The sequence below is a fragment of the Leptosomus discolor genome, chromosome 5 (genome assembly GCF_034619465.1).
Source record: "Leptosomus discolor isolate bLepDis1 chromosome 5, bLepDis1.hap2, whole genome shotgun sequence".
Lineage (NCBI taxonomy): Eukaryota > Metazoa > Chordata > Aves > Leptosomiformes > Leptosomidae > Leptosomus > Leptosomus discolor.
In genome coordinates, this window is record NC_141395.1 from 8663625 (window position 1) to 8689123 (window position 25499).

General features: G+C 37.7%; 1 protein-coding gene across 1 annotated transcript in view; it reads left to right on the forward strand.

The window, feature by feature from the left end:
* Positions 1 to 25499, forward strand: part of NCKAP5 (NCK associated protein 5) — a 272102-nt gene that overhangs the window by 219629 nt on the left and 26974 nt on the right. Inside the window, exons 14-17 of the mRNA XM_086465475.1 lie at positions 587 to 665; positions 20067 to 20381; positions 23048 to 23184; positions 25267 to 25396. Coding sequence (XP_086321601.1) covers positions 587 to 665; positions 20067 to 20381; positions 23048 to 23184; positions 25267 to 25396 — 661 coding nt within the window. The remainder of the gene's footprint in view (positions 1 to 586; positions 666 to 20066; positions 20382 to 23047; positions 23185 to 25266; positions 25397 to 25499) is intronic.

Below are 25499 nucleotides of genomic sequence, written 5' to 3' on the forward strand. Positions count from 1 at the left end.
AACAGGAGTGCAGAAGAACAGAGCAAAAATATGCCTTCACCTGAAAAGTAGAGTATCTAGAGGGTTTGAATAACACATACTTGAATAAGGTGCACTGCATTCTTAAATGAAGTTTTTCTCTCTGTTTAGCTAATAAATGCTTTAAACAGAGGTGGAAACAAAGACACTGAAGTTCAGTGTTTGCAAACTGAACTAGAGAGATACCACATCGCATATTAAGTTCACTTTTTTTTAGCATTTTAGCATAGTATCTGAAACATGGTATTTCTAGAGAGAAACAAATGAGAGGTCAGGAGAACGCAGCATAATTTTTATAATTTTTTTTTTATATAAAGAAAAAGACTTTTTCATTTGAGGAATTGCATCTTCCAAGGGTATTTTTTGACTGCTGCATATTGTGACTTTGAATGAAGTTAAAGTTATTATCCTCAGATATTGTTCATAGAATGAGACAGGCTATGTACTTCCACTCTTAGCTGCCCTGTAACTTTACTCTGGTTTATTTCTGCAAAGATATTCTGTAGTTACCATGAAGCAACATAAACAGAGTCACAGATGTTCTTCACTTTTGTTGTACTATGTACAGGCTAAAGTAGTCACAGAAAACCTGCAAGAAGAAGAGGAGGACACCATGACAAGGACTACATGTCAGAGTCATGTGATAGGTACAAAATTATATTTTAAACTGGATTTTATTGCTGTCTCAGTTCTTGGGGAAAAAAAAAAACCTGTTTAATTCTTATTACTTTATTTGTTTGCCCACTTGATGTCAGCTTTAGCATTCATTTAGCTCTATTCCTGGATAGACAGATTTCACCAACTATATAAAAGATGAGTATGTACCATTACCAATTGTGGATCAATGAAATGCTTGACAGAATGGCTTTGGAATCTGGCTATGAAAGATCACTTCAGCCTCCAAAACTAGTTAGTTACATATAGTGGCTTAAATTAAGGGTTGTTGTGCGTGGCACTTTCAGTGGGAATAATACTGATATACTGTAACTGTCATCTGGCCTTGAATTAGTAAAAATCGGAATAAAATTCTGAATAGCAGAATGATTACTGTGATAAACTAAACCAGAAGGAGTAGCAAACCAGGTGTCTGTCAGAAGACCTTAAAGCTGTTATTGAAAATAAAGTTGCCTTTACTGTACGCTTTTCAGGAAGGTAGCACTATCTGCCCTGCTTCTTGATTGGCATGTACTAGTTTTTAACCTCGGTACACATTAAAATATCTAATAGGCAATGGACGACAAAACAGAAGTCTGTTTGGGGTCTCTATTAGAACAGAATGTCACCAATATAAGGAACTGACTCTGAATGAAGAAGATTCTCCTTTATCAAGTTCCCTTTGCAGACAGAGACTGCAGCAATAGTTAAAATCTGATCTGGTGTTTTCAGGACACTGTAAGTGATTTTGCTACCCAGAGGCTCTTTCATTTCACTAATACTGTCAACTGAGCAAGTGGGCTGAACAGAGGTATCATGTCATAACACTTTTCTTTTTGGCGTAGTAGGAAAATGTTTGCGTGCTTTATTGACTTGTACATCCTTTTCAGTCCCAAATTCAGCCAAATAACACTGGCTGTCTTACTTCCAGAAAAGATCCCTAAGCTCTTCCTTCTCTAAGAACCCAGCCGTAACGTGGCTGCATTACAGCAACTAAATAACAAGAACGTTGAACAATGCAGTGTAAGACTCTGAGGGGATTCTGTTAGTGGATAGGCGCTAGCCCTGAAAAAGGAAATACATGCTCCTCACTCTGTGAATAAAGGACTTACTTTCTGTTACTAGAAATTGCCCAAAAGAGAGTAACTCACTTAAGATTGTTCAGAATTATTTTTCCCCAGACTGAAATAATTATTTTGCCTCCTCTCAAAAATTCTCTAAACTTTTACTTTGAATTGATGTGAAATGTTTGGGTTTCATATTTTAATTCACATACTGAACAAGAAAAAACATCTATTTGCACAACTTTTTTTCTGAAAAAGACTCCAGTGCTTCCTTGACTTTCACCAGTGTAATTGGTTGTTGTGGCTGAGACCTAATTGCTGTATATTTCAGTATATTACTTTGTTATTGGGTCCTGTAATATGTCATGCAGGTGGCTTTTGAGTGTGTTAATATTTTGCTCCTCCCACAGACACCAAATCTGAGTCTCTGACGGGACATAGTGGTTACAGAGCAGGTTGATTGGCGTTCCCCAAAGTCAGACTTCAGTTGTGACTTGAGTTAATGAGGCCCTCAGTTAGCTGGGAGAGGTCATTGCTGTAAGTCCAGCCCTCCTGTGCACTGAAGTCCTCTTTTGCAAAGAAAAGACCTTTTTCTTCACCTGTTTCAGGGCTGATGACATGGATAAAGTGACAGGTAGGTCTGTGGCCCAAGTCTATACAAGTCCACAGTATGTAGTGGACTTGTATACTACAAGTATACAGAGATGCCAGGCAGTGCTGCCCTTGGGAAATTCCTACAGCTCGTACAAAGACCTTTCCATCGTCTCAGTTACACCAACTGCAAAAGCATCTTCTTTACCCTAGACAATGCCATCTCTTAAAGGCTCAACACAGGATGCCAGCTATCCCTAATCTGCCTTGTCAAACCATCTAGAATACCTCAGGGAGTTTGCTCTGAGGATCTAGTTCGTAATGTCAGGGAAGTTCGATAATGGGAAATGTTACATGCAATAGGTAGTATTGGCACAGTAAAAATAACAGTCAAATTTGTTAACTTTAGCACAGTGAGTCCTAATGCAGAATGTAGCAGTCATTACTTCAGCAGGACAAGCCCAAGCCTAGGAAATTAGAAGCATGGATCTAAGTGCACTTCTTGAATACTCCCAAGTCAGTATTGTGCTGTGTTTTATTCCACTCTCATCAGGCTGTGTTTTGTCTTACATTGGTATTTTTGCTCCTGTATGTCTGCATTGCTCTTTTTGGATAGCAAACTTTCCTAGGTCTTGTTCAAATTCTTCTACCAAATTCCTTGATAGAGGTTCTGGCATTTTTTTCGTACAAAGGTTTTCATAGAAAGATACTGATTTTTTTTCAAGACTGAAACTCTATGCAGCTTTAAGAACCATTCATTTGGAATATTTCCCATGTCAGCTTGCAATTTTTGGTCAAAAGCATACACAAGGAAAAACTTTTGAAGATTATAAAGAACTTGTTGGTGTGGAGAATTACCTGAGATGTGAGTGCCAAATTCAGCTTTCTTTGTTATCAGCTCCTAAGCGTCTAGTTGTCAGAAGCCAAAGGGAAGAATACAGGACGGATGGCTCTGTAAATGCTATGCCTTGCTGCTGTCAGGACATGATAGTGCGCCAGGTCCTTGGTCTGATCAAAGAGGGCAGTTCAGTCCTGTTTGAGGCTTTTGGTCTGTTGTTTTCATGGAACAGTTTCACAGTGTTCGGGGATCTTCCAGGACAGGAACATCTTTGAAATCTTGAAATTTTCCAGTGGGCCATAAATTCATTTCTGACTGCATTCTTCACCATCATAAACAGTTCTTTTAAGAAAACAAAGTTCACTGTGGTTTTGTAGCTGTATTTTAATGGGTTTATTCTATGGGGTTTGATCTAAACTGTTAACAAAATAGAGCTGAATGTATAGAAGGTGTAGAAGGGCTATGATTAAACAGGGAAGATGTTCTTTATGTAACAGGAAAAATACATGTTGCTTTAGTTGCTGTAAAATACCTAAATTGACATCAGTTCTGCCCAGTTAGCTAATAAACAAGATACATACACCTGAACAGTCTTCAAGGTTAGTATCCTGTAAGATAATGCTGGTTCATCACTTTTGAATAATGAGATACTCCTGGGTGTGTTAAAAAACGTGTAAAATGTCAGTTGCTAGGTTTCTAATTTATTGTCAGTTGTTGGTCTAAACGAATTTAAATATTTTGCTGACTCTTTGGATTTGCTAAATTGAAAGAATACAAGAACACACAGTAATATAAAATTTCCCTTCTAGTATACTTGTATCTCAGGAACACGTGGTCATTTCCATATGAATCAATCATTTATATTCTGCTATATTGTACTTAAACACATACTTAAAACATTTTAAAAAATTTAGGACAAAACCATGTTATACCCAGGATACTTTTGCTGTACTATCAGTGAGGATGCCAAATGTGGCCCTGGGAGCACAGATGCTACCTCTGCTCCCACTTCCCACAAACAGGAGACCTCACAATCCATGAGTGTCACTTTCAGGTCCAGTCATCTTCAGAACTCCTTCCTCAAGTCCTTTGCAATCAATGTTTCTACTCCCAAGCTCGGACAGGTACAGCAGGGTCTCCAAATATTCCTATAAATAAAATTCTTTTATTGAGTGCAAAGATGATGTGTCAAGCTCCTGGCAATATGGCTCCTATGTAAACATTAAAAAAGCCTCCATTAACAAAGGAAAATAATTCTATTTCCCCTGAGGGAGTAGAAGTGTCAGTGTTTGTCTTGAATTTCCCCATTGTCACAATAGCTAAAAAAAATGACAAGACAGTTACAAATTACACCTTTACACAGACACATTAATAATTGGACATCTTAAGAAGAAAAAGCATTTATGCGAATGTTTAATGTTTCATATTTCAAGTACTGTTTCATATTAGCAGCCACTCCTGGAAAAGTGTGATTGTATGAATTATAATTATATTAAGAGTTTTCATTGATAAAAAGCTTCAAGGGAAAAGCCAAAAATCCATGGCACATGCAAACAAGTGCTAATTACCAAAGAATTCATTCTTGCAGACAACTTCACATGAGAATACTATGGTATACAGTAACAGTCATATCAAAGAGGGTTCCCTTGTTCATAATATTAATTTGTTTTGGCTAAAATGTGCGCACCTTGAAGAAGCAGAAGTGGTTTTGGCTATACAGGTCCCTACACAAATTAAAAGGTTCCTGACCTTGTTTTCTTTTTAGGAATATATATCTGTAATGAAAAGGAAAGTTTGTTGTAATTAATCATACCATTTTTCAGTGTTGATATAAACCTGTGCTGAGGCTGAAGGAGGAAAGACTGAGTGTGCCATTACTTCAGACATCAACACTTTGGTGATTTAGCAAACCCTGTGTTTGGAAGCTGCATGGTAATCATTTCTCTGAATCCAGTTTCCTTTTCTCTTTGTCACCCCAAACAGGTGACAGTTCACTAGAGAAGGAAGTCAACATTGAATATGCTTTTTGCTAATGATACATTCACACTTCTCACGAAACATAATCTCAGCATATGTTCACCAGCCTAAATAGGTGAGCTGTCTGAGAAGGTTTCAAGTCTGTTCTTAAATTTATACTCAGGTTTCAATACAAAGAAAGAGGATTGGTTTTTTTGGCATAGATATTTCTATGTGTAAATATGTTTATTCACCATAGTGGATTTCCAGTGGTCATTCTATCCTTAGCAATTCCTAAATGAATCAAACCAGCACTTCTGGTCTAAAGCAGTGAAGTTCAGGGAGTACATGAAAGCATGGACAATTCATTCACAAGAATTATTTTATTGAACTAGAATGTTTTTGCTTTCAAATGCTATGTTTAATATGTCACTGATTGAACTAAAAGGCCAGATACATTCTTTAACAAATGTCTGTTGAGTTTTGACATCAGGGACTTCACTGCAGGTAGATTTTGTCCTCAGAATGACATCACTGGTAAAAATAAAATAAATTTTAAAAATCTGAATAGACCTGCAGTTCGCTTGAGCATTGTGGGTACTCTAGAGAGCAAATACTTGATAATGCAAGAATTGGTAGTAGCAATCCAAAATATATCTGGATGTTGTTGGTACTATCTACTCCACTGGAAGCAGAAGGTAATACTTGCTGAAGTTGTATGGGGAGTTAATTCCCTGAGGCAGGCTGGCGTTAGAATCCACAGTAGAAAGATTCACAGTTCTTGGAAAGAAATTATCTAACTGTGGCATTGACCCTTGTTGTTTGTTTGGAGTATTTCATGTGAAATTCGGAGCCAGGAGAAGATTATGAAGGTAAATGTAGTTAGAATTTTTGAAACCCCAGAAAGATTTGGGTCTAATTTTTGTCAAGTTTTCATTAGAGGTCCAGGTCAGTTGCTTAAAATTGATTCATCTAACATTAAATGGGTACCTTGTAGATACTGGCATTTCTATAATACAGAGAAAACACCTGCAGACCCTTAAAAGGGTTTTGAAGTCTCTAGCTAGATAGAGGGTTGGGCTTCCATGCTATAAAAGCAACATTAAAAGTGCATTGTAGACTTCGCTGCTTTGTGCTAGAACAAAACCACACTCTGAGGTCAAGGGATTCTTTTGTAGCTCTGCTGTAGCCCAGCGCTCAATTCCATTAAAGTTCTTGATAATCATCTGCCTTATAGCAGGCTTTATCATTTTTTCTACTTTCCAAGAACAACCTTGCAGAAGGGTTTTGCAGTTTTATTTAAAGGCAATCTGGTCAGAAAAAGGAAGGTCTGTCTTTTAAGCAACTTTTTTGAGATTTGTCTTCTTTAGAGGACATTTGATGTAATTCCTGAGATCCCTAATTTTCTGGCAAGGAAGTGTTGTTTGTATTTTATATGTTGTGTTGTGTTTTGTTTTAAAATCCACCCCTTTAAGCTTTATATGCAGCAAAGAAAAGTCATCAAACTACATTTTCAGTAGAAACCAGGAATGCCCTTCACATCAAGTTTTATAGATAAGTTGCTAGCAACTTGATAGCCATTTTACAGATATACTGATAGCAAACATAGGACATATAACATGTTGTAGATGTAAGTGAGTTTGACTTAAAATGAAATGTCAGCTTTATAATTATTTGTATTGAAGTATCAAATACTAAAGATGATAGCCTTATCTGTGTATTCTGATACTCTTTTATTCAGCCCCCAGTAACATATTATGAAACTATTTATATGATAATAAAAAAACACACTTCATAAGCAGACTTTCCTATGAGGAGAAAGACCCATTCTGTCTAGTTCCCCAGGTAAGTTTATCTCTGACTTCTTTCTGGTGGTTCTGTATGGTTTTCCCACAAATATACCCATTTACTGCCAAGATACTCTTTTCTCATCTTTCCCCTCATGTTTGTTCACCTGCATCATTTTAAAACTGGTGGTCATTCTTCACTGCTGGTGTGGTGCCCCAGTGGTGCTCATTATCTGACTCCCCACAAATCTAGACCACGATACAGAGCCTGCCTTTTTCTTTCCATACTGGTACCATTTCTAATCGACAGATCCTTGCTCCAGTGTCATCTGCCTTTTTTCTCTTGGTTTCTTTCTGAAATTGAGACCTGATGAACACCGGAACTGAGAAAGTATGTTTCAAATTTTATTTCTGAATGTGCCATTTAATGTACATACTCGACATGCTTAATTATATGTTATCCCATGGCCTATTCCAAAGCTTGATGAAAACAATAGCAGTTCATTTGCTTGTTTAAGCTTGCACCAAGCTTCCAGTAAGAAAAGAAAAAATACAGGACATCCCCTTCTACCAAACAAAAGACTTTCTTTTTAGTCAACATTATGTAAACTACTAAAACTTTGGATGTTTCTACTGGAGTACTGAGTAAACAGCTCTTGAATTCGTGTTTTCTTATACTCAGGGAATGGAAATAGATGTGAAGGAAACAAGCCTGATTAATGTGGTAAATACATTAAGTCTGACATACATCATCCTAAAACATGTCCATTAAGCCTGACATATTTGAGTAAACACATTTACATTAAAGAACCCTCAAAACCAGGAGACCGATTAGGTGAGGTCTGTAATGAATTACTGAGATAAATGTAACAGAATAAGTGACAGCAGAAAGATGGTGAACAAATTGATCTGTATTACAGCCTGTGCATTCAGTAAAGAGAGGTGGTCTACATCACTGTGGAGAGGCAAAAGGATAATCCAGAAGTTGCTTAAATGTCAGGCAAATCCTTGGATGCTTCTAATGCATTTAATGAAGAACAATATTCAACTGATAAAATGTCTTTTGACCGCAAAAGAAATCCTCTCTTGTCATGAAGTCTCAGTGCCTGAGAAAACAACTTATCACTGTCAGTGTTAATTCCTTTCATCAGTCCATTGATAGAAGTTGAGAAGAACCATTTAGCAATCATCTTATCACTGATATAGCAGTTGAATCATTCATTTACACATGATCAGATAAAGGAAAAATGTTTATTTTATCTTCCCCATCACCACCCAGTAAAGCTGTGGAATACCTAGAAGTCTCTACATGTGAGGTTGCTCTCTGTAAAAACAGTCAGACAAGACCAGTTATCACCAGATCTGTTTTCAACTTGGGTCTGTTCCTATTTTGAATCTGCACGATCAAAAATGTTGTTTTGATACACGCTGTGATAAGGTATTAGATTTTCCATGAATCTCCTATACACGAGCAATGGTACAAATATGGATGCATTTATTTGTACATCGGTAACAAAGCCATTTTCTAAAGCCCTGTGTACATGTGGAAGCTGAGAGGTAGATGTTAAATCTGTAGGTGCTGACTGTATTGCTTTACTAAGCGTGCTTCCTGGGCTGAAGTTTTGAAATGCGACTTCAGTGTAGCAGGCAGCAACTCTTGCTATATCTAACCAGCTTGGATGTTAACCCAAAGGACTAGGTTCCCAATTGCTAAAGCAATGATAAATTAATAGATACCAAAATAAGCTGCTTGCCTCTAGCAACATCAGGATCCAAACTTGTTCATCAAACGAACAAACAAGCCAGCCTCAAAACTTAGTGCCATAAGGGCCTGGAAGGTATGGAAGAGACCCTTACAACCTCCTTATCTGTCATGGTCTCGCTGTCGTCAGGATACTTCAGACTGGAGGCATGTGTGGAAGTGCACAAACAACTGAGCTTGGCTGAGTAAAAAGAAGTTACACTTGTACTTCCACTCACCTAAATACCTCTGACAGTTCCTCAAACTTTATGTCATTTATGGAGGTATACCTCCATCTGATACACCCAAAGCATTTACATTTTAATGCAATTATCAAGCGCCGTTCTTCCCCTTTTGTACTTCAAAATCTTTATTTTTTGATCCGTCAGCGCCATTGAAATGGCCTGTGTCTGTAGTTTATTGACTTTTCTGAACCAGAGTAGCTGCAATGAAGCATCACTGAGGGGAAATCTTGTTTAATAACCAGTAGGCATTGCAAGAACAACTGACGATCTTGTGTGTAGAAACATACCCCTAGAAGCATATAAGTTGGAAGTCCTCCTGCTCAGGACTTCATCAGTTGAGGTTTTAGTATGTTCAAGGTTATTGTTCTAAATCTATCCGTGACCAATGTGCGATTTCTTTGGGAGGCTTTATACAACATTGAGCAGTCCTGTGTTCTTATGCTGCAATATTCATGTTACTGAAGGTTTGGTGTGGTCATGCTATTGAGCGGCCTGCCACTGCCGCCTTCACAGTCTGGCAGAGACATATCATTTCTTTGTACTTTAAAAGATAGTACACATAGCACAATTCTTCTGCAGCACTGCCACAGCCTACTGTCTAGCTTGTCTTCCTTCTGTGGAGAGAATTAGTATTTTGGATCAACACTTCCTTATTAGCCACAGTGATTTGCTGTTAATTTCCTTCTCTGTCATTACGTTTATTCACACAGAAATACCAAATTTTATCACTAGAACAAGAAGAAGTGTGGCTCTTTATACCTTATATATAGGATACAGTCTAATTATTATTCAAGATACTGAGAATCTGCTGGTCTCATTCAGGCTTAAAATGTCAATTAAACAGGATGGCCGGGTTCTTCAACTCTGAAGTTAATGCTGCTCTGTTGATTTACACTGCTTTACAGTCTGGCCCAATCTATATTCGTTTTTATCACTCAAATCAGGACTGTGCCTGATTATCATACTTATTCCAGGATAGTACGTGCCAGTTTTCTCTATAACAGTATGAGTCCTTCTATTTGAAACTTTTCTACTTTACATGGTTTTTGCTTCGGGCTAGGACCATCTGTAGATGTGTGTATGAGCTTCAGTCATGCATCTCCTATTAACTCCAATTCATATACCTGAAGAACAACTGAGCAAACTGAAAAGCATTTGGAGTGAGGATGTGTTATTTTAAACAATTGTTTCAACTTTGCTCATGTGGACTTTGTGCTCCTTTTCTACAATGACATCTAGTAGAATTTTAATGAAAAATACATTTTCACCTGAATTATCAATTATATTTGAGCTATATCAGCATATGCCTTTCCAGATTGTTGTTCTGAGGATAGGACGCCTATTGCTAATTTTGTTGTCGTCTTTGCCATTTCTAATTGAGTTTGAGGAGCTTTGATTCATGTCTTCAGTCAGAGTTCTGAATTGTTGACATTTGATTATGCAATTAGCCATCACAGCAGATAACAGAAAAACAGGCACTTCAAAAAAAAAAAACAAACCCACTATAATAGGGAAATAAATCTATACAATTAATGTATTGTTTTTAATGCTAAGTGAACTCGAGAATTTCTCAGTGTTTGGACAATCCACTGTTAGGAAAAGAGAAAGAAACCAACAAGTGTATTTATAGTGAATAATTTCCCTACTTCTATCTTTAACAGGCAAAGAGGTCCAGTATGTGGTTTAAAAATGGTCACTCTAATGGTGGTTTTGTAACACCATGTAACGTTGGCGTACTTTTTTTTTTCAAAATAGACTTCCTGAAAAAAAAATCTCTGTCCATTCTTCTGGCTTTACACCATGATGATTTCTCACCAACTCCTGCTTGCATGCAGTTAGTTTCACAGTGATTCAGCTGGTTTGGAGGTGTTAAACTTGAGTAGCAAAATGGAAAGATTATAGTTCACCTCAAAGTTACTCAAAGCTCCCTGTGCTCACTCTGTTAATGAGTTTTCACTTCATTCATTAAGAAATAAAATCGATCTGTTGCAGGTGTGCATGTGTATTTGTAACTGTTTATTAGTAGTATCCTTAAGTAAAGCTATCTGCAGGGCAAAACTGCAAATAAATTATTTAAAGCTTTGTTTAATATTCATGTGGCTTTAATTTCAGTCTTTTTTTGTGCTAATAAACAAAAAGTAGTGATGTTACTAAAATAAATGTAGTATGTTCTATATAGTGCGTTCTCCTGTGCATTTGCAAAACCCAGAGCTTCCAGTGCACTTGTAAAGTGGTCTGTGTTTACCAGAGGCAGCATTTACACTTAAAGCACTATCACTGGTCCTATGTGCTGGGAACACAAAATCAAAGTATCTCAATGTCAGTGAAACCAAACTCCAGTTTGTAAGAGAGTTGCTTAAGAGCAGGTAAATCAGTGGTTCCATCCCGTTATCCTTAATTGCTTCAAACGCACTAGTCAGTGAACAGAAACCCTCAATGGAACAGACAAATACCAGCAGCAGATGTTCCCTGTGCATCCGTATATCTGAGATGCTAGGTGTGACCTCTTTTGTAACTGTGGTCTAGCGCAGTTATTCCCAAACTAAAGTTAAACCAGATACCTCTAATAATATTAGCAAAAATAACAACCTTAATGCTTCTTGCAAGGATTTTGCAGCTTGCTGTTAATTCCTGAATAGCCTCCATAAAAGCCAGAGTAAAGGTATTTCTACACAAGCGTTATTCATCCAAGTGATTGCAGGTTGGTTATATACTGGTTGCCAAATTCCTAGCTTCTTTATCCTCGCAATATCACTGTGTCATGGGGAAATGTGTTTACCTCTGCGTTTTAATATGAAGAACTGGTGCATAAAGAGTTGAATAGGTAGGCCTGTGGTTAACATGGAAAAGGCATGGCTGAGGCAGCCCTTAGCTAGTACCTGGGTAAATAGTAAACAGTCCTCTCTTGGGCTTTGCTACTTATAGGTATGATTTCTGAGAACTGGGATATGTCTTTTCTGTTAGAGAACAACAGATGAAGGGAAGCGTCCATCCATACCTTGAATGAGCAATCCTCAGTAAGATGTTCCTTAGACAGTGTGCAATTGTTGGCTCCCAGCCTTCACATTTCAGGGTACTAAGGGAAACAGAAGGCTATTCTCAGTGAAAAAGGCTTGAAAAGCCACATTTCTGCATTGCGGCAGACCTGTTGCTTACCTTGGATTCACAGCTTGCATCAGATGTGAGGACTACTCTTTCTTCTCAGCTATTACTCATCTATAAGGATTTCTTAAGATAGTTGCAGATCTGTAAGGCTGATTGGCAAGTACAGAGGTAAAATGAAAGGGGGACATACAGCCAAAAAGAAGAGGGATAGCTCCCCAAAGTATTTCTAGGCTGGCCTCATTGACAGCCAGGCTGCAGCTGGACTGCATTTAATTACCTTTTACACAGAGTTTAAAGGACAAGTCTCAATATTTCTTTTGTAGTAGGACTAAAATTGTATCTATTTCTAGTATGCTGTCTCCTGAGAACAGTAAGCAGATTTTTATAAAGAAAGTATAACAACATAATACAGAGCGATCATTCCAGACGTCGTCAGTTGTGGCACTTCCCCAAGTGGAAGCTGCATGTAGACCTTTGTATTTCATAGACACTAGAGGTGTGGAGTAGAAAATTCCAAGAATTATCCAAGTTCTTTTTCCAACTCATTTAAAGCTTTGTTCTCTGTAACAACCCTGTTCCAAGTAGGTTGCCACTGTTCTTTCCAAGCATGCAAGGAAGGGATCTAAATGCCTGGAGGGGGATTGGAAGCACTTACTGAAGTAAAAAACAAAACAAACAAACAACTCCATAGGTAACTGCCAAATTACAAGATTATTAGTGCTCACTAATAACTAAAAATAATGTTTGACTTACTGTAGAATTGTATTTTAAGGTGGGAGTGGAATTAAAATGAGGCAGAAATTATCTGTTTCAACTCAGAAAATACATTTCAAAAATGGGTTTGTGGTCATGGAAACTGTGAGGACAACTGTCAAACTATTGGACAAATGACATGTTGAAGTTGGTGGCATTTGCAAAAAAAAAGCTTGACTAGGAAGAAGCAATTGAAAGAACACCGAATAAGTTGGTAACGTCTGTATTTATTGTCTTTCTTCCTATTATTGTTATTATAAATTAGCATAAATTATAATCCTAGATTCAAGCAGCCATGAACAAAGTTCACTTGTAGATCCATCATTTGAAAATACACTGCACAGTCCTCCTCCCATTTACCCTTCGTTATTATACATTAGAAATAATTCCATTTCACCAGTGCAGAACCCATGAGAGTATCAGGGCTGTGAAAACTTGTGTCTTTTCCAGCTTTACCTAGGATAGCCTTCGGGGTTTTTTTAGTTTTGCATACTGGTTATACTTCAGATCTAGATAGAACACAATAATGCATTCATCTTTGACTAATTGGATCAAATTATGGTGTAAACCCAGAAGGGATAATCTATTTAAAATTGACATTGATTTGGCACAAATGTATTCATTTTTTTTGTGGTTGCTTTAGCATTGCAGATGAAGAGAAGGATGTGCAAATAAAGAGATCTGTTTTGCCATCTGTAGTTTAAGTTCTTCCTGCCAGTGCCACATGTAGCTTAAAGATGTTTATTAACTGATAAAGCAATTTTGCAGAGACCTATTTACATTTGAAATATTATTCTGAAAAAAAGAAAAAGTATTAATTAATAATTTGGCATGTTTCAAAATACTAGAAAAATTATACTCCCTTTGTGTTTCAGAAGAAAACAACTACATGTTCTATGGTTCCCTGTGTCAGTGTGATAGAAAGTCTTGACCTTTCTAATGCAAAGGTAATTTGTTAGAATTTTTGTATTCTGTTACTGATGGGAACTATGCCCTTTCATTTTTAGTATCCTAGGTACTCCTTGAAGAAAGCCCGTTCAGTGTTATATATCTCTCAAAACCTTCTTCTGAGGCTTGAGTTTGTACTTCTGAAAACAGCTTGCTGGAAATTTCCCAGTGAAACTGTTCTTGATACAGAGCTATTTTTGACTGATTTTTTTTTCCCCCTGAAAATCTCTGTTTTCTGTGGAAAATTCTGGTGGGTACTCAAAGGTTTCAGCTGAAATTTGTGTCAATCATGTGCAGTTTTGTAGGCCAAAACTTGAAAATTTATGTGGGGAAAATCTCAAACCAGCTGTAGTGGTGAGCACAGGAGAATTCCACATTTTTCCTGAGGTGGGATGCTTCTTTGAAAGAAAATATGTCGCTGTGCTACTGGCATTATACATAGAAAGCCTGATGTAAGCAGAACTACCTGTGATCTTTTTCACCTAAAATACAGTTGTCCTCTTTGTTGCCGTTTATTTTTAATGTTATGTTAGATCAGCAATCGAAGTTAAGTAACATACACACTTCTGTAACTTTGCCACCTCCAAATAGAAACTGTTAGTTTGTGTCAGTCATTTGAAGCAGAGATAATGTCTGTTTGCAGTAATTGCATCTGGTATCCATCAGTATGTTTCATTGGTAACATTGTGGTTCTACCTGATGGGGAATGGCTGAGGTTATTGAGCTGCTTTTGAAAATCCTGGCCCCCTCAAGCAGCACTGAGAGGCCGTTGCCTTCTGTCAGTCGTGGCACAAGTTGACAGAGAGGCAAAACAAAAACCAACACAGTAGGGCCTATAATTATTTCCTCTCAGGACCTGTAAGTCCTTCTATGTCTGCCAACATCCAGAAACATCTCCTCTTACTCTGTTTAATTCAAAGTGAATTGCCTGACCATTTTGAATGATATTATGTGTGCACATAAGACAATATACCTGCTTAATATAATTGCTGATTGACACCTTATTTTAGCTCTATGGGTAAAAGTTTGGATCTTGTGATTTCTGTAAAGATTTTTATGGATTAATTAAGCATCATAATAAAACTCACATATTGTTTTAACTAGGTGGTCAAAATAACCATGAGTGAATATATAGACTTCTTAAAAGTATAACAGTCCCTATGTAAAGAAAGTCTGGTAATTGATTTGTGAATAGACTAAGCATTTGTGAAACTCTTTTTAAGATACAACATAAAAAGATGTTATTAGATTGTGAAGCTTTACCTGAGAAAACATTTTGAAACAGTCTCCAGTTACTCAGTTAAGGGTTTGTTTACAATAACATGTGGCATCATATCCCCCTTAGTTAAAGTATCTTTTCACATCGTTGAAGAAATGTGTATCAGAAGCTGTGCTCAAAAGCTATGTCATCACCTTACATCTTCTATTGTACGAAATTCACGAAATCTCTTGGGTATGTGTTAGGACTCAACATAGGTTTACAGAAGTTCAACATTAGAAAGACTAGCATGTACCTAATATGAAACTGGAACAGATTTTGCTCCATTGCTTATTTTGAGTGATACCCTATTTTGCAAGCATCAGTGTAGAACTTGGCCTGAGGGAGGCTGGACCCACATTTCTTGTGTTGTGCTGGAAGCAATTCCCTTCATAGTGCCTGTGCTCTGCTTTCTGTTATTTTTTCCCCCAAATCAGTTTTCCTTTCACATGCATTGTATACAAAGAGGAACAGAGAAAGGTGCTATATAACAACATAAAACAGCGTGGTACTAGCTCTGACTGAGAGCTCCTCTCTCTGAGTGACCGATACCAGTGCCTCTGAAGGAACACAAAAGCAAGGCCAGCAGTCAGCTTCCCTGGGTATTCTTTCCCAGTCTCCAATGATTTGTACCAAGGGTAGTTTCTGAGCTAGAGACAGTATGTTTGTGGTATCTTTGTGGCAAATGTTTCAGAAGGCATTAAAAAAAGTTGAAAAATAATCAGGCTTAATGATTTGTTGCTGGTATTTAAGATGCATTTTTAAATGATCTGTGCTCAGGAGAATGCCCTCAAAGACTTCAATGAATTGTAGGTTGTCAGTGGGCTATATTTACTTCTAACTCTAATTTTTGCATTTCCGAGGAAGATGTAAAAAAACCCAGAGAAGGAGCTGCTATTGTAAGTTTCCCCAGTGATGATCTCAGTTTTAGAATTCCTGATACCTACCAGCCTGAGCTATGCCCCTTTTCTGTTCTCCTCTTGTCCATACCCTCAGAACAGTGCACAGTTTTCAAAGATCCTTTTTACTCCATCTAATTTGGGTGCTGACTGCATGTTGAAGTGGTCTTGGTGGTCTACTGTTACCAGAAAACTCTGGTAAAACACTGGTGATGTTGGAATATGCCACAGTCTGTCTGCTGCTGTACAAATTACCATGGTGTCCAGCCAATGTGTGACATGAACTGCATGATCATCTTGCCTCTGAAAATATTAAACGTGAAAGTTATTGAGAAGTATGGAGTTCAGCAGACTTTCAAAAAACTTTCTCTGCAGTATTAACTCCTTTTGTTTAGTGGCTGAGAAGCTTCTCAACATTAAAAGTCTTTTTCAAATTGTCCACAAAGCTCTTAGAACATCCTGTCATCAAAAGATTCCCATGCAGTCAGTTTTTTGATCTCCAAGAAATTTCTCTAAATTCTTCCTTATTTCTGTTTTCAGTTTTGGGAAATGTTCCTCTACAGTAGGACTTCCAGGGACTTCATTTTCTGCCCAGACTAAAATCCACATGATGGGAGGGAGGGAAGGGGCTATTTCAGCATTTCAGACTTTTGATTCTAGTCTGATTGTTCAGTGAAATAGCAGATGGTGAGTCTGTCTGTGTCCACTATAAAAACTAATACCATTGCGTGAGCTTCTTTCTTCCCTGGCGGGGAAAAACAGAAAAAAAGAAAAAAACAAAACAAAACAAAAGCAGAATCAGGCAAGGAATTTGGCTTGTATGCCAGGAAACATTCACAAGCAAAAGCAATTAAGCTCATATATAACTCTTTTTAATGTTTTGCAGAATCGTTTTTCATCTATTGAGTAGTACTGTTGCAGCATCAGAGATTTAACTTTTACATATTTTCATTATGTAGTCTTGTGCAGCTCTCGCTGGTAAGCCATTTGAAGTGTCAGTGCAACTGATGAAATCAGATGGGCCATGAACAGTTCAGTTTGAAAGCTGTCACTGAGATGTGTAACATTTTTTTATTTTGTAGTTGCGTCATAAAAGTTTAAAAACAACACAAGATAATGTATATTCATTCATTCAGTAATACAAATTGTTCTGAGAGATGCTTTTTGATTTGTATAATATTGCTTTAGGGGTGAATTAGTTACTTCTATTAGTGAAAAATTAACATCCATAGAGAATTTTGTGGTGTACTCTGTGGATTTAGAACTGGGTTTTAAAGGATTGCTCAACATAGTTGAGTCACCGGATTTTTCAAAAACCTGTCTTTAAGTGTCACAATGGGAGCTGCTGAGCTTTGAGCACTTTGAAAGCAAGGCCCTTTTGTGGTTGTTCAGAATTAAAAATTAGTGAGCTGTTTTAAAAATCTGTTTTCCACCTGGTGTATTTCCTTTATCATGGATAAAGTCTCTATGATGGAAGGCTACAATTGATTACAACTGTTTTTCCTTTTAATTAAATGTGACACTGCAGGTGTGCTCCTCCATCACTCTCCCAATTATTTTGGGAACAGCAGAAGACTGTATTTTCTTGGAAGTATGGCCCTCAGTATTCATTTCTCTTGATTTTATGCTGTTGCTTTCATGGTTCAGTCCTAGACATTCACAAGGTAACTGGGCAAGACAAATCCTTATGTCGTTCTAAGAAACACGACCTTAGAAGTTAAAATAGTGTTCATCTTCCAGTTCGCCCTGAGCAAAAGGTGTAGCTTTGCTGTGTGGTACACATTTTAAGTTTCCTTAATTTTCCTGTAGTAATTAGGAGGGAATGACTTTCAGGTTTCTTAGAGAATGCTCAAAAAGGAAACAGTGCTACAAAATCATTCAGAGTCCCTGTGGAACTGTGTTGCAAAATCAGATCCAGCATTAACCATAGAGACAGTAGAGGGGAGACTCGTCAGATAAATTTTTTTTTTTCAGGGTGTTCTTTTCTGTGGTACTTCCAGTTTACTCCATGTCTCTGATGAAGAGCTCTGCTTCTCCAACATAACAGCGTTGCACAAATGTCTTTCTTCTGGTTAAGAGACATCTAATGGAAGTCCTTTCTTATTCTATATTTTTCTTTATTTGCTAACTCTATCACTGATAGTCTTTAGTTGAAGCATTGCTTGTCCATGAGCTAACACACTGTTTAAACTTGATTATCTACAGAGTAAATGGCAAGGGCAGACACCTAGCAATCTAACTGACTTTTCTCCACTCTGTTATATCCTGAGAGGAACAGTTCACCCACTTCTAGTTAGGTATTTTACTGTTCAAAACCAAACCAAAAAATATCTTAGGGGAAGGATAACTGACTAAGAGGGTTCAGTGGCTGGGATACCTCCCTTTGACACAGCAGAACCAAATATAATTCTTTTCTTTTTCACATTTCCTGGATAACCTTCAGCAACTTCTAAAATTATTATGGCACATTAGCTCAAAAATGTGATGGAACATAGTTGCCAGCTAGCCGTGGCTTCCACACCTTATCTCCTTATACCTATGGAAAGAATTAATTGGGATGCAGTAATTGTGTGAGAGAAACCAGAGTTGCCTGTTGCGTAGTTTGTTTTGCTCTGGCAGCTCAGCTAGGCCCTGTAAGGTAAATGTGCTCGGTATGACTTTCAGTCTTTCTTTGATCCTAAGTGACAAGGATAAGTTAATGAGGACCATGTAAATATAGACTGCTTCTCTTGACAAGGACCGGGAAACATAAATAGACCTTTAATTTATCTGTAAGTAGTTTCTTGCTATAAAATAAGGCCCGTTGAGATTGAGATATTAACAGAAAATGACCATTTTAATGTTCTTATTTCAAAAACAAATAGGCAAAGCCCGTGGAGGAGAAATATTTCCAAATTTCTGAGAGTATTAGAAACACTGCAGAGGGAAAAATCACGAAAATGACTTGACACAGGACTGCTAACTACAACAGACTTAAATAACAAATGGGCATATCATTTAAAAAAAATCAATACTCAGGAACACAGAAAATAGAGCTGGAAAAGATATATTGGGTCATATTCTGCATCTCCTGCTAGAGTACAGTTGTTCATTGCGGTATATCTTATATCCAGTGTAGTCTTAAATTGTTCAAAGCAAAGGAAATTCCTTTACTTCGGGAGTGTGTGCCACAGACTGAAGGTCTTACTGCCAAAGGATGTTTCCAGATGTTTAACCTAAGTTAGGCTCATTTTCCAGCCACTAGTGCTGAAATTCCCTCTTTGGTGTTTATACCTCTCAGAAGGACCTTGCCATCATAGTCCCTTCGATATTGTTTGCTCATTATACAAACAAAAGGCAAGTCTCTGGCAACCGATAGAAAATGACAGGGCAGGGTGGTGCTGTTACATCTTAGTTGCTAGAATAGCAATGTGCACATATCTACACTTGCATCTTTCTCTGTTCCATGGTTAGTAGAGCACCTTTCCAGTAGGATGAGTAAACTGGAGGGCCATGTGTGACCCTACTGCTTCCAAACCAAGTACTTAAGGTATCCCTGTCTGGCATTGTGGGGGAGAGTGTGTGCTTACCCAAAGTGGGGTGTGCAGCACCAGAACGTAACAAGGTAAACAAAGGCATGGCTGTTGCTATCCAAGTTTTTCAGGATGCTCTGAGAGATGGTTATCTCAGGGAAGTTCTGTAGATCTTAACTTTCTTTAAGAATAGATGATCCATTTTGATTAACACCTTCTTGTGAGAGAAACAATTAAGAAAGCAGAGTTATGGAGAGGACAAGCTTTTGTGGAGTGTGGGTTTATGTAGGAAGAAATACATTACACTGCTCAGTTCCTCACATTGGTACTCTCCAGACTTTCTGTGGGCCTTCAAGCTAAATAATGGTAAAATTCCAGCTGTAATCACTTTCTAGGACATGCCCTTCTTATTCATTATCACACCGTAACTCTGAAGCAGGCCAATTTCAATGTTTTGGCATCTGTTAGTTTTAATTGCACCTCAAAATGGTATTTCGTTGTATTCAGTTAGATAGATGTTATTGTGTCAAAAGCATACAAATGACAGGTAACAGCATACTCACGAAATGCAAACTGTTTTTCTTTCCTTGAAACCTCCCCTTGAAGATGCCCTTTTTTCCCGTAGACCCTTTCACTGTTTTTAAATACCAGCAACACCTTTAGCTCCACCCCGTCACACAGTTTTCCTGTATCTTAGAGTCTTGCTGCCAGATGAGGACACTGGACAGCGGGATTGGAACCTTCCCCCTCCCCGACTCAGGGAACCGATCTACAGGGCGACACGTTTCTAAGCAAGAATCAACTTTGGAAAGAGAAGTCCTTGCACCGCCTGAGCAAGTTCTTCTTTCGGCTCCTTCAGTAAAAGCCAAAACTCTTGAGCGAGAAGTGCCTTCAACAGCTAAGAGCCAGGAGTCTGTGGAAAGCATAATTAGTCACTCAACATCTGATCCGGCCATGACTGCCAAAGGTATTCGACCTTTTCAAAGTCGCCTTCCAAAACCAGCTTCCTCAGGTAAAATGTCAATTACACTGAAAATCACATTATTTCTGCCTCAACGTCTGTTTTGATTAGTAGAAGTCTTATAATAATGACAGTTGATAACAGAAATGTTAAATGCAGAGCAGAAGATATTCTTTTTGTGAATGCATAAGGTTAACAAGTTTGTGACCTGAGCCATATGGAAATTTTGTTACACATAGTGCTTATCTGAGGGAGAAAAATGTGTTAAGTACTTAAATCCTTTTCTCAAGAAACAGTACTTGAAGAAAAAACATATGCCAGCCTTGGAATTTGACTTGAATAAGAATGCAGATGTTCAGCAATATTCAGGATCAGACTTTGTGGCACAATACAAAGCATAGACATGTTGTGACGTGGAAAAGATATTCATAAAGACTTGCTTTTGAAACCAGATTTGGACTAAGGACTCATTTGGCCTCAATGCGTAAATTCTGTCCCGACGAATATATGGCCTTGACCTCAAACAAGACTCTCATTACTTTACTACGTTATACAAATCATTTCTATATATATGAACATAAAATACCTTACTTTCACTTAGCAGCTACTTGTATGTTTAAACTGTGAAACAAAAGCTGATAAAGGAATAAAAGAACTGGCTATCCAGCAAAGCTGCAACAAAAAGCTTTGTGTTAGTAAATAGTTCCATTGAACTCTGCAGTTTTTTATAAATGCATACTGACCATTTATAAACATTTTTGAAGGTTTTTGAGTTAGTATTATTTATGTCAATAACATTAGAAATAGTTACATACAGCATTTATAACAGGGCATTTTTTTATAGTCAGCGTGATAGATATGGTACAAAATGCAGTGAAAGTAATTGGTTTTGTGGAGAAGAGTATTGGTTTATCGTGACCAAATGCAATGTCATGGATTTATTTGGGTTATGGTTGTTAGCACTTTGTCAGCATAAGTATTATTGCTCCTGTAAAAGTTGTGTGTTTAACTTACATAAATCTGTATCACTCTGTAAGAGAGATTCCATGTAATCAGCATGTAAGGTTAAATACCAAGTTTAAGCGTAGGTTAAGGCCACCAAATATGTGTTCTGCTAATGAGCCGATGTGTATTATCATAGGATCATTTAGGTTGGAAAAGACCCTTAAGATCATCAAGTCCAACTGTTAACCCAACACTGCCAAGTCCACCACTAAACCATGTGCCCAAGCGCCACATCTACACGTCTTTTCAATACCTCCAGGGACGGGGACTCAGCCACTTCTCTGGGCAGCCTGTTCCAGTGCTTGACAACCCTTTCCATGAAGAAATTTTTCCTAATCCAATCTAAACCTCCTCTGGCACAACTTGAGGCCATTTCCTCTTGTCCTATCACTTGTTGCTTGGGAGAAGAGACCGATCCCCATCTCACTACAACCTCCTTTCAGGTAGCTGTAAAGAGCAATAAGGTCTCCCCCCAGCCTCCTTGTCTCCAGGTGAAACAACCCCAGTTCCCTCAGCCACTCCTCATAAGTCTCGTTGCCCTTGTTAGGACGCACTCTCAAGACCTCGATGTCTTTCTTGTAGTGAGGGGCCCAACATAAAATTGAAACTAGGAGGAAGGAAGCCTCTTTTATATGTTTGTAAGATGCATAACAGAAGAAGTCTAATTAAACATCTTAGAACTTAGTTGATTAGCAATGTTCCCAGTCCACTATTGTAATGGTATAATAGACTACAAACACGCATTGTACGCTTCATTGCAGACTTCCCTGCTCATTTCAAATCAAAGCTAAATAAAAGATATTTTAATACTTAGTATTTTTTAAATAAATGTACTGTTAATTAATGGTACAGCTAAGAAGGGTTCAGAAGAGAAATCTTAGTTATAGATTATATGCTACATGCTTGAATAGCCACATGTGTGACCTCAATTCAGCAGTACGCTACAGAGTCGAGTCCATGATTAAACACTGTCATTATAACAAATTGAACAGAAACTGCAAGCATTGAATTGCTTCATAAGAAGTCAGTAGTAGTACAATTGTTCTGATCTTAATGCTAATATTCACTGCGCCAGCCTTGTAAGGTTTGTATCTTAATTAAATTGTCATGAAAAGATGTTAAAAAAAAAGTAGTATACATCAAATGGTGGGGTCAACTCATTCTTTACTAGAATATTTTCATTCCATTATTCTCTCCCTCACTTTCTCATCCAAATTACAATTATCACTTTATTTCATATGTGCCATATATCTTCTTTGCTGTTCTGATTTTGCATAGTGCAAATATAGCAAATAAAAAGACTAGCTGATTGAGAATTTCTGCTAGAAAGGTACTTCTAATTGTATTTATGTTAACAGACTGTTCTCTCTCTGAGAACATAAAATAGCAAAGCAGATCCTATAATGCCTAGGAGTAGTTATTGAATGTTGTTTCTTATATAAAAGAGTATATATTTTAAAACTATTAGAGGACTTTAAATCCATGCCTTCCTCTTCTCTTGTTAACTGGAAAAGGCTTTGGATCAAATTCTGCCGCTGTAGTTGTTAGAATGATTCCACTAAGTTAGTAAGTTATTCCTTTCAGTAGTAAGATATTATTTGACATAATGAAAGTACCATGACTTGCCCCCAGTTTTTCTGAATTATAATTGAAACACTGTCATAAGGATGCTGATGAGACCTACAGTTTAAATAATGTCTTGCTTAATTCAGGAATAATTAACCTTGCAAAACGAAGTGAACAAGTACCAAGTTCTGTGACCTCTGCCTCATTAGAGCATACTGAAGAAACTGTGGAAAACAGAAAAGTTCTTCCAGAGTGGACCACCAAGAAAACTACTAAAACAAAGGTATCAGTTAAGAAGTGTCACCTGTTAAATGAGATATGTATTGTGGTGTAAAGAATCAGAAATAGCGAATGTTTTTAATATAGTGGGAAGAGTAACTAGCAATCTAATAGTTCCATTTACTTTCTTGCCCTTCATTTGCAATCTCATTATTTATTAACAATAATAATACAGCACCCAAAAATACTTTGTCCTCATGGTTTACAGACATGTTTTAATTAAAATCCTTACAGGCATTTTATAGACAAGGAAATGGAGACCTCTTACCCTGTTTTTCTCTTCAAGAAACTTGATCTTGTTTGTTTACTTTCCATGAGTTTTGGATGTTTGGGTTTTTTTTCCCCCAAGCCTATGTTTCCTTGTCCCTATGGCTGTGTAATATAAGCATTTGAGCAGATGTGCTGTGAAAGTATTGTGAAAGGGAAAATACTCTTCTTACATGTTTCTCTGTGATTTTGGTTAATCCTTGCAATGATCTGTCTGTCCTTCAATCTTTTAATGAAAACTGCAGAAAGAACAAACAGACAAATGCATATACCTGCGTAAAAACTACTGCTGATGGTTGTCAAGTTATTCATATTCAGGAATGCCAGGCTGTCAAGCCCCAGGAGAAGTACAGGATCAGCAGATTAACAAAGAGAGAAAAAAACTTTGTCAAGAAAGTGGGCGTTAAGCACGGAAGTTATCAGACACAGCTAGCTAATAAGCCTTAAATTACAAGAGGCTAAAAACATTTTGTTGCATAACTTTTTTTGTGTGTCTGTTTTGTCCATGTCTGCATGACTGCTGTATCTTGCATTTTTATATGGCCCATGCTCTGAGTATTTAGAACAGAAGCTGAGAGATAAACTTGCTTGTCTTGTATGTCATTGTCAAACTGGTGGTGAGTCCTCTGTAGTGCAATAACGTTGGCTTCCAAGTAATAACCGCATCCGTGTGGTCTTCACCTTGAGCCAGTCATGACTGACCACCTCCAGTCCCAAAACCATCTTAACACAATACATGTGTTACTGCTAATTAGTCTGCCTAAGAGTCAGAAGGTCAGCGTGGGTGTAGCTGGCACGTGAGTGTGTCTAAGCGGCTCTGGACTACAGCTGACTGGCAATCTCCCAGTTCTGCGGGTAATGTTGAGCATACCTGACTACATGCAGGTATCATCAGGTCTGATCACCCCTCCGCTAGTTTGTGCTTCCTATCAAATGGATGTCCTTCTGCATCAGTTCAAAAATGCAACATGGATGGGAAGATGGGGAAATATCACTCTTTGAAAAGCAGAATGAAAAACTCTTTTGAGTTGCTGCTAGGCAATTGGGGTTAGGATAGTAGGTGGTATTTGTACCTCTAGATGCCACTAACTGAGCAGAATCAGGCCTAGCTTCCCCATACCTGTTTTGTGGGGTTTATTGTACTGAGCTGCTGCTCCTGAAAGGTTTACACCTTCAGGCCTTCCATGACTGGAAGCTGTCCAGAGCTGTCAGCATTCCTCTTTACTCCCAGAAGAAAACCCTTAGTGTTGCTTTCTGAAGAGAAATGGGGTACGAATCAGCTGGGATTTAAGGGCTCTCCAATGCAATGTAAATGCCAGGACAAGGGACATGAATTTAGGAAGAATTTAGGATTTACTGGTGTAGAAAGCATGAGTATTGTCTACTGGCCATCCTAATAATCTCTAGAATTGCTAGCAGCAAACGATTTGTTGTGTGATATTTTGCATGTTACAAACACACTGTATTAAACATACTTGAGAAGTTTTAGAATTTAAATTGATGGATGAACTTATCTGAAAATGTTGGTAGGTTTGAAAACAGTGGTATAGTGAAAAAACTGGGAAAATCTGGGCTGTTTCTGCCAGACTAAGTCAGGGAACTTAGCAGGACAAGAATGTGTTTTTTCCCCCATGTCAGACTGATGATTACTTACTTGAAGGAGAATTAGTTAGTTGAACTGGTAATGCAGACTTTTTTCCAGTTGAACTATCCATTTACACTGCATGGTGAATATAAAATGTTCTATTCCTAATAATCTTTGGCATTATTTTGATATATATGCATCATCTGAATGATTGCAATACCCTTATTTGTACAGGACAAAGCTCTGAGAGTGTGTACTTATTCTGCAAGCAGCAGTGACACTGAGCCGGAACCAGAGTATGAAACAAAGTATTTTAGAACTGCAGAGGAGACTTTCGTAGAGTTAACAAAGAACAACAAACAAGGTAATTGAAAATTTGTACATAAAAATATATATCCCTCATCTCCACTCTGACTCAGCAGCAAATAGTGTCCTTCATTGAACTTACTGTCTAGTTTTCACTTTCT